Source organism: Eurypyga helias, unplaced genomic scaffold, assembly GCF_000690775.1.
Source record: "Eurypyga helias isolate BGI_N326 unplaced genomic scaffold, ASM69077v1 scaffold2619, whole genome shotgun sequence".
Lineage (NCBI taxonomy): Eukaryota > Metazoa > Chordata > Aves > Eurypygiformes > Eurypygidae > Eurypyga > Eurypyga helias.
The window spans coordinates 4,730-15,244 of NW_010272528.1; the positions used below are offsets into that span (position 1 = coordinate 4,730).

At 38.0% G+C, this 10,515-nt stretch overlaps 1 protein-coding gene across 1 annotated transcript; it reads left to right on the forward strand.

Annotated features, from left to right (window-relative positions):
* Positions 1 to 1,005: 1,005 nt before the first annotated feature.
* On the forward strand, positions 1,006 to 8,785 carry LOC104515230 (UV excision repair protein RAD23 homolog B-like; the record flags this gene model as incomplete). Its single annotated transcript, XM_010159136.1, has 5 exons — positions 1,006 to 1,087; positions 3,532 to 3,615; positions 5,167 to 5,171; positions 5,215 to 5,465; positions 8,730 to 8,785. Coding segments are annotated over 5 exons (478 nt in total), but the record flags the coding sequence as incomplete, so codon positions are not given.
* Between the last annotated feature and the right edge of the window lie 1,730 nt (positions 8,786 to 10,515).

Below are 10,515 nucleotides of genomic sequence, written 5' to 3' on the forward strand. Positions count from 1 at the left end.
GATAAACTCACTTTCATGTGCTTGTCTGGTCAAATAGCTAGGTATCTGCACCTCAATTGCATTGTGTAATGAAAAAAGCTTACAAATATTCGAGGGAAAAAACTTTAGAAGATAGACTTAGTTTGTAGTAGTAATTTTATAAGAGATTGCTCGTCTTTGTTTTACATCTATTGGAAGTCTTTCAGGAAGCAAGAAGCATGAATGTTTGTATACAGGCAGTTTGTATTAAAACATTATTTCAAATGTATCAGTACAGAAATGCTTCTACAGGAACATCCTTTATCTCCTCAGGATAGTGTTATGCAGTCTTTCTTGAGAATACACATTCTGATATACAGTAAGGGTGTCGCTTGAGCTGTTGTATGCGGTGCTGTAAAAGCGTGGACTATAGGTCAATAGTCTGCATAAGCAACTATATAAGGCAAAATGTGTAGACTTAAAATTGCTATGCAAAGCTCCAAAAATTACGGGAGAGGTGAAAGAGCTGAAAACTGTTTACATAAAATGAACAGTTGGACAGTTTGTGCAAGTCTTTGCATATCAAGGCTTCATGTCATTCCAGTGAGTTATACTGAATGTCATGTTGACCTTACCAAAAAACACAGCCATTCCCTAAAGAGTCATAATGATAAAGAAAGCCATCAGCTGTGTATAGCATATGAACCCCCTGCATTCAACGTTATACCAGGGAAGGAAGGGGAAACAGATCAATAAATAAAAGCATTTTTTCCCAAATTTCTCAATTCTTCAGTGTGTGGTAAACTTGTACTTGAAGCCTTCTCTTAGAGAAATTGCTTTTCTTATTCGATTAAGCACGAGACATTATTTGGGAAGGGAACACACTGCTCTGCAAGTGGTTACAATCACATTTTTGGAAGATTGATGTACTTGACATAATCAAGATACGCTAAACTACCTAGTATTTAAAATGTGGAACAAAGTGCACTTAATTAGGCTTGTATTGTGAAACTTTTTTTCCTCATTAAGACTGATTCTGTGCTTTAGGTGAAGGCACTGAAAGAGAAGATTGAATCAGAAAAGGGGAAAGATGCATTTCCGGTAGCTGGTCAGAAACTAATCTATGCAGGTAATGGATACTCTGAAGATATTGTATCTGAATATGTCTTATTTTTCGTGTTCTTTGACTTTGATGTGAATATTAAGTCTTGAAAGATTGTAAGTACCGAAGTGCAAACAGGTTAACAACCAACCAACAAAAAAAACCAAAACAACAACAAAAAAACTCCCAACAACAAACCTGATTATCAAAGGGAACTGTTAATTGTGAATCAGAATTTTTCAGGTTTTAGTACATGTGTGTCTTTGTTCTTACAGCATGGTATGTTAACACCTTTAGTCCTGGGTGGGGTATGCTAGGTGAAGTAGAAGTAGCCTTTGTTACAAGAAATAAGTATTTAAGCATATCACCTCTCATTTTCTGGGTTAAATCTTGGTTTTGTTCAGTTTATGCTGTGTACAGATGAAGTGATCCTCTACATACCTCAGAATTAAAAATAAGATCAATTCTTTCGTATTATCAACAGAAACCTACTACCAAATCCTTGATATACAAAGGTACTTTCAATATTTTTAAGCTCTTGTCATTAGAAGCATGCACTATGTGCTAGGAAAAAGCAGGCTAGCATCATACTAAGATATGAAGTTACTTTATTTGAACTTACATAGTTTGAATTCTATTTTGGCCATATTTTTGTAGTGTTTTCTACCTGGCTGGTTCATTCTGGCACTAATACACTGTCATGGTTTAATCCCAGTCGGTGACTAAGTACCACACAGCTGCTCACTTACCTTCCCCCTCCTTCACTGGAGGAGAATCAGAAGAAAAGATAAGGAAACTCATGGGTTGATATAAGAACAAATTAATAATTGAAAAATGAAGTTTTCAAAGGAGATACTACTACTATTACTACTAGTAATGTGTAATAGTTAGTAATAATGCTACCACTACTATTAGTAATAATCTGACTCCAGGCCAACTTACATATATACCGAGCATGATGTTTTATGGAATGAAATACCCCTGTGGTCAGTTTGGGTCAGCTGTCCTGACTATGTCCCCTCCCATCTTGTAGAGAAGAAGCTGGGAACACAGGTACCGTGTCAGAAACTGAAAAAGTCCTTGGCTTGATAGAAATATTCATTAGCAACAACCAATATCATTGGTGTTGTCCATATTATTCTCAGCACAGATCAAAACCATAGCCTAATGGTAGCTGCTGTAAAGAAAATCAATTATCCCAACTAAAACCAGCACCAGCACTTAGACAGATCCAGCTTTGTCCTCACTTCCTATGAGACCTTAAAAAGTTTTATTCCAATTGCCCCTCTAGTGCTTTTCCCTCTCAAACTTTGCTTCAGACAAACTTTGGTCTTTTCACTTCTTCAATGTACTGCTTTGTAAACCGTATTGTTTTTCCACTTCTAATAAGCTAAAGCCACTGATCACAGTAGAAAGATGCTAATGGAAGGAGAAGTCAGGGGTCCCTCTGTGTTTGTACAGACACCTCAAGACTGTTTCTTATCAAGTCTTAATATCCGTTGTACTTCAGTGAAGGGAATGCACATCAAGAGCATGATGCCATCCAGAGGGACCTGGACAGGCTGGAGAGGTAGGCCTGTGCCAACCTCATGAAGTTCAACAAGGCCAAGTGCAAGGTCCTGCACCTGGGTTGGGACAATCCCAAGCACAAGCACAGGCTGGGTGGAGAATGGATCGAGAGCAGCCCTGAACAGAAGGACGTGGGTGTGCTGGTGGATGAAAAGTTGGACATGAGCAAGCAGTGTGCACTGGCAGTCCCCACTGCTGAGGTCTTGTAGACATGGTCCAAATCTACGTTACCACTACCATCTCTATGAGACATGAACAGTGGTAATAAAACAAAAAAATGTTGTTGGGTTTGTCTGGTATTTTTCATCCTTTGTCAAGGTAGCAGGGTATGGAGTGGTACTAGATTTTTATAATGTTTTAGTCTTCCTTTAAGGACAAATTTTCAAAATTGAAATGTTTCAAACTTATCTAATGCAGCTAAACTTAGTCTGTGGCAGGGAACTGTAGATGATGTACTACATCTGAAGATCAAGGAAGGAATTTTCTTACTGCATCTAGAGTGCATAAGCAGGCATAAGTTACACAGTTAGGCTTATTATATGCTAAAGCCTTTCCTCTAGATTACTTGCATCTGTATTAAAGGTCCAATAAATCATTCTCTAAGTTTAATGTTGCTGTTTTAAATTATTTGAAGCATCTTCAATGCTTAATGGCAACAGCCTTCAAGCTAAGTAATACTGTGGACGTCATAGGAGAAGATTTACTTGCAGCTCTACTGCCAAAGCTTAATATCCAAAATACTTTTGTAGGGTTATTAACATTAATAAATCTGCATAAAGTGTGTTTTTAATGTTTTGGGTTGGCTTGTTTCTTTTTTTTAACTTGATTTAGATGAGGGAATTCCAAGATCATCTCATGATCTGTTAAATAACTTCTTGATTTGTATCTCTCTAACTTGCCAGGTAAAATCCTTAATGATGATACTGCTCTTAAAGAATACAAAATAGATGAGAAGAACTTTGTGGTGGTTATGGTGACAAAAGTGAGTAGTCCTTACTTTTGAATAGTAAATTGCATTAATTTCATTCTTTTTTTCATTGTGATGAAAGATTGTGTATGCCTATCTTAAAACCAATGCAGTTTGATCATGTGAAACTGTTGGTCAAGAGTAAAAATAAATGCTTGTGCAAATAGAAACAAAATAGTGCTTCATGGTCTTAGTTTGACAATTGTGCCGGTTGGTGGTGATGTTTGTGCTGAATGTTTAAATCATAGAAAAATATTCCCAGCAGCTGATTTTACTGCTGCTTCTTTCTTCTCTCTGCTATTTTTTTGATGATATGATTAAAAGGAATAAGGGAACATAGGTAATTTTTTACTAAATCCTCTGTACAGAACTATTCCTGTCTTGCCATTTTGCTTTTCAGAACTCATGGTTGTTTCTTTTGTCAAGCTCAACAGCTTAGAACAGTCGAGAGAGGATATGTATGCCTCTGGAGAAGAGGTAATTTATCAGTACAACAAAACAAGTGCAGACGGAATTTCAGAGTACAGCTTTCATTTTGTTTATAGCAGAAGAAACACAGACCTCAATGAAGAACTGCTGAATGCAATACCTTCTTATTTTAAAGGACCTGTGTTCCAGAGTTGTGCGTTTCTTCAGTGTTACAGTCTTTTTGCTAAGTCTTTAAACCAGTTTCCTTCATTCTTTTCTGGAGAGTATATGCTCATTCATGTAAGCACAGCTTTGTGTAATGCTTGGATGAGTTCCAGTGTTTCTCTTTGAATGTGTCTTAAAATGTTCTTTATTTTACCTGTCATGTTGGAAGCTATTCATTCTCAACCTCTCCTTTCCTTGACAAAAGGGATAAATAAATTTTTCCTAGTTTAAGCAGACATTGTCCAAAAGTGATTCACCTTGAATAAGTAGTTGTGTTTTGTTAAATTTCAGCTTTTTCCTTTGGTAAGGCATAGATGGGGTGATTGTCAATCCTTAAGGATATTCATAGGTGAGGGATTACAGTGATGCAGCTTTCAAAAATCTGATTCCATACCTTTTCTGGAAGTTACATGCTTCTGAAAAGTGTGATCTCTATATAATAGGATTAACACTGCATCCAAACAGAATTCCAGTTTCCAGTAGAGCTGTGAAGATTAACTCACAATTACATGAACATGTTACCCCTCTTAAGTTTGTTGCTGTGCTTTTGTAGTTCTTGATTCTGCTGGATTTTTGGTGCTCGCTACAAAACTCTGAAATATTATTTATGTAGTGCTTTGAATGTAGATAGTTCATAAATAGAACTGTTTTATTTTCTTTTTAAAAATGTGCTTTTGTAAAATACAAGATTGCTTTCATGTTTAGAGTATTATGATCTGTAAATATTTAGATCTTATTTTTGCATTTCACTTCACACTCAAATAGTGTGACGGCTTAGGAGTCTAAAAAATACCTTAGTGACATCATCAGTTGCCTGTTTAAACACAATAAAAGACATTACAGATTTAATGTCTTGCAGTGCTTTAATGTCATGAATGATGTTGAGGCAGCAATGTCAAACACAAATGGTCTTAACAACTTAATGTGTTAACTGTAGAAGCCGTGGATTTGGGTGCTGTGTCTGAATTCTGGTGTCTTCCTATAGGCTAAAGCAGCAGCTGGAGCAACTCAGCAGTCAAATGTTACTACCACTATTAACTCGACAACTGCTGCTCCCCCACCAGTCACTGCACCAACCCCTCCTGCTGACCCTGTACCAGCTCCTCCTGTCCCTCCACCACCAGCACCAGATGCAATTCCTTCTGAATCTGCACCTGTGAGTGCTTCTAAAGAAGAGAGTCCAGCAGAAAAAACACCCGAGACACCAGCTGCTGTCAGCCCATTATCAACTGACAGGTATGAGTAAACCTCCAAAAATTGCTTCTGTATCCATTCCTGTTGCTTCTGGTTTTGATTTTAAGTTGAATTTTTCCATTACAGTGTTAGTCTGATAACTGCTCTGTTCTATATTTTTTTTAACTGTATCTTCAGTCTCTGGCTCAGGTGTAACTATTGATGGTAAGAAGTGTCATCGTCCCCCCCTTGTCCTTCACCCTCTTACACCTTCTGCTGTGGGAACTGTGGTCTTGGGACTAATCTATAGAGTGGAGAGTTAAATGACACAGGACCACAGGACTTGTGCTCCCAGTGGGCATTTCAGAGTTACTGTGGCACGTTTCTTTTCAGGTTGAGGATATTCACTTCCATGGCCATCCGTTTTTCACAAAGCTCTTAAAGACTTCAGAGTGATGTGTCCAGTACTGTTCACAGACCTCTGATTGTGCTTTGAATCATATTGGTTAATTTGAACTGTAAGTTCTTTATTGCTTTAAGAGTCTCTTTAATTTCTGGAAAGAGCTTTTTCTACCAAAATGTATGGTATAATAAAGCTCTTATTCATGTAATGTCTTAAAGCTATAAGCTTATTTGTTCTGAATGCTCCTTGGCCTATCTGCACATAGTGCTTTTAACCTCAATTCTCCGAATTTAACAAAATCGAACGGAAGTTAGATTTCATCCCTCTTGTATACTGTGGCCTTTTTTTGCTCACTTTAAGTTGCTTAAGTATAGAATGTCATAAAAATGTTAGCTGTAATTTAATGGCTCTTGAAGTACTGCATAGTATCAAAGCTTCATTTTTCACACACGAGATTTCAGTTATTCATATGTTATTTATTTGAATACTGGTGCACAAGACACTTATTTTTGACATGGTTGTATGTAAACAACATTAAATACTTATTTGATAATAAGGAGACAAAACTTGAAATGGCCTAATACATTGAAAATGCGATCACAAATTTCTTGCATTAAATACTATAATTGATGTAATTTTGCAATCCTGAGAAATAGACATCTTTAAATGGAATGCAAATGAAGCTTCATTTATCAGTCAAATATCTTTGGGGTTTTTTTTTTAATGTTAATGGATGGGGTTTTTGCTGCTTAGTTTGTCTGATAGGTTCAAAGATTAGATTAAATCTTCGATACTGAAACGGTGCTTTCCAGGTTTTCCACATACAGATCGCAGTGTTTTAGAACAGCAGTAAGGGGATGTCTGTGTACATACTTAACAGGAAGTGAAGGAGTAATTTAACAAATACATTTCCGTAAGTACTGATTGTATCTGATTTGCTTTAGAAGTTAAATTACTAAGGCTGGTGAAAATTTATTGAGCCACGTCCAGGCAAGCTGGTGCCCTGTTTTGCCTTTGATCATTGTTAGTTGTATATTGTACTGGTGATAGATACTAGTAAAGGATTCTTGTTGGAACAATTTTTTTTCTTACTAAAAAAGATGCATTTCTGTAAATGCCTTGTTAGACTTTTTTTTTTTTTTTTTGTAACTGGCATCTTCTGAAAACTGATTCAGATTAAACTGATGACCTTTCATTTGCGGATAGAAGTTGCTGACTCTGGTAGCCTGATAGATGCAAGGCTGCTGCAGCTCCATGTCCCCAGGTCTATCAAGTATCGAGATTGAACATGTATTCCCAGTACATATGCAGAGTATGTATATACCGATATATGGCTGGCTGCTGAAGTCAACATAGGCAGGAAAAAAACAATACTCAAGCAACCATACAACACCAGCAGCTGCATCCTGTTCCTCTCTGACTATTCAGGGCAAAGCCGACTAGTGCAGAATACATATGTATAAACATAGAGATGAAGAAATTACTCCAGTAGCTAGCCTTAGGCATTCTATTCTGATAACTGGTGCCTAGATCTCAGATTCTTGCAATTGCCTAATTCATGGACATACCAACAGGTGTCTCCACTATTTTGTTGAGGCCTGTGACCTTACCAGTAGCTGACCCCCAGACATCACAGCCTTTCCAGGAGCTCCCCCTTCAGACCCTCTGAACTCTCCAGCAGCTGACTGACTTAACCTGGCTTTCAAGAATCTTACCCTACTTGCCGTAGTCAAGCCTGAGGCTTGCTGGTGATTACACATATACCAGCATATGCATCCACACAGAATGTGCATGCGCTCTAGTCTGTTCATTTGCCAGCACTGAGAAATCCACAGTGTCTGGTCTTTGCAGTTGCTGGCTCCAGAGACACGTGTATCCCTGTGACTCATGGTTCCTTGTCCATTTGTGGGCACTTAGACTTCCGTATGCACACATGCATGTAGAACAGAGAGGTCCCCCAGCATGAGGAATAGTTAGAAATTAAATCTATTTAGAAGGCAGGATGAACTGGTGATCGGGTATAGGGCATGGCCATGCAAGTGCTGTTCACATGCGACTGGCCCTTTTTCTCCTTTTGCTGTCTTTACCCATGCTTTTAATTTGCCGAGTGCCTTGATACTTCCCTTTCCCTGCCATTGGTTCTTCCCCTGAATATCCCATCATAAATCTTGCACAATCCCCAAACACTTTTTTCTGGTACTCCATGATGAGTCACACCACCCCCTAGGTAGTAATGCCTTTTATCTGTAAGGAGACCTGGAGAACCTCTGCTGTTGACCTGACCTATCAAGGATGTCACCCTGAGACCAAGGGGCTGATGCTTTAAGTTGCAGCTCTGGGAGGAGCCTGGAGAGGGTCACCCTTGGCTTTGACTGTTAACTGGGGTTCCTCTGCCTGGTCTTGTGCCTCTGTTCCTTGGTGTTCATGGAGGTGAGCCTTTAATCCTGTAATTTAACAGCTTTGATAACTTGAGATGGCATAATTCCAAATGTTAGTAATCTATATTCCTGGCAAAGTTGGATACTGAGATTTTAATAAGTACTCACATCCTTGGGTCCTCACTGAGGTCAAAACAGTGACTGTGGGAAAGCAGTTAGTGAGACTGCTGTATGCTTTGGAAAATCCACCTTGCTTTCCCACCCTTTAAGATAAGCAAGCAGATGGCTAATCCCTTAGCACATGGGCAAGAGCCAAACTACTGGGGGGTAGTATGGGAGGTTGGCTTTGTGTTAAAAATGGTAGCATTGTAAATTTGTAAAATGTGGTCTCACTGTAAGACCAAAAGAGAGCTCTTTGGAAAGTTCTGCTGGTTTTTAGAAACAAAAGGGGCTATTAGAGTTACAGCTGCTGCTACTTTTTTTTTGAAAAAACAGGAAGTTTTCCAAAGTTTTGTAATTACCATTGCACTTGTCTTCATCTTACAGTACAACAGGTGATACATCTCGATCAAATCTTTTTGAGGATGCTATAAGTGCACTTGGTAAGTGGAGTGTTTTTTTAATGTAGACATTATTTTGGTGCAGCAGAAACAAATGACGGATTAGCAGATGTTGACATTCTCTTCTGTATCTGTCATTGTTAAAGTTATAATCAAAGTACTCTTCTCTAAGACCTGAAGTTGGTGTCTTAGAACTAGCATCAAGAACTTCTTTACTGAAGAATATTTTACTTCATATATTTTTATTATGTAGAAGGAAGATCCTTGATTCCTTTTTTTCCCCATTTGACTTAATTTCTCTTCTAACAATTAAGTGGCTTGAATCTAAGACTTTACTTAAATATGTATACGCTTTTCTTTTCACCTTTGCTTCCCAATGTGCACATCTGATAAAATGGCTGCCTTTATTATTCACTTGTTCCAGCTTTGACGGTTGCTGTCTTTTGACACATTTAGATTAGATAAACTCACCAAGTATGCTGCTGTCTGGGCTGAGGAGTGAATGCTTTCATATACTTAGAGTCAATTCACTTTTATTTTGATGATTTAAAGTCTTTGTTTCTCAGTTGAATAAACAGGATAAAAACAATAGAAAGTCTGCCCCTTGTTTATACTGATTCTGGTAGCTAGGAAATTACTAGGCAAACCCACAATTCCTTACTCCTACTTAATTTTTTTGAAATTTTTTTTTATATTAGGTTGTAGCAAATTAAGGCAAAGAAATAAGGGATAGGTGAGGGTTTTATCTTTTCTGTAAACATTAAGCTGCAAGTTGATTAAAACTTAGAGTTTTAACTTAGATTTTTGTGTAGGTGTGTGGGTATATTGGAGGCAGATTTTGTGATTAAGCAGCCCAAGGTGATGTAGGAGCAGTAGTAATGTTTTTCCTATATGGGTGGTATCCACCAGGTTTAGTCTGTCTAACTGCAGTGTAGGTCTTAGGACATACTGTTTTAGGCTGAACAAATGTATGAGCTGATAATACTGTAGGAGACAATCAGCCGAGTTCTGTTACATTTTTAAAGTGGCTGCTGCTACCACAGGTGGTGCAGGCTTCATTAACCATTCATTGTAACTTAGTGGCCGATGTGATCATCACAAATACTCAGGTTAACAGTAATGACAACCGAGTTTAATTAGGCTGGTTGTCTTGATTCAGCTATCTTCAGAATTGAAGAAAACCCATCTCCTTTCAGTGTAGCAGGAGAGCACCACCTCACTATCCATCTTGTATGCAAGTTCTTTGGTATCTGATACATTAAGCCCACAGGTCCCTAACAGTTTGGAAATAACAGGCATTGAGTGACATTTCCTGGGTAAGCATGCTGCACAGGTTATAAGCCAAAAAAAGGCATAAGGAATGAACTCTCTGCTGTGTATGGTTTTTTCTTTTTCTTTTTTTTTTTCCCCAGAAACTGACTTAAAATTTGCTTGCAGAAATTCATGTAGTGTGTTTTTTACATCCTAAGTATGATCCCTAGGCATGTTCTTACTGTGGTGTCTCAATTCACATTGTCTGAAGCTAATGGACTTCACTTTAAAAACAGGGATTGGTTTCTACTGAATTGCTTTTGTTATCAGTTAGATAAGCTGACTGAAGACCAATGTGGCTTTCTGTGCTACATGAAGATCTGCACATCTTGCAGATCCTGTGAAAGGTTCCTGTGCAACCATATCTTTAATTGGAGCGGCCTAAGCTTTCTTTAGGGCTTGGGACAAGAATTGTTGTGGGGAGTGTGATGAACTGGATTTGAAAGGTATTCCAGCTTTAA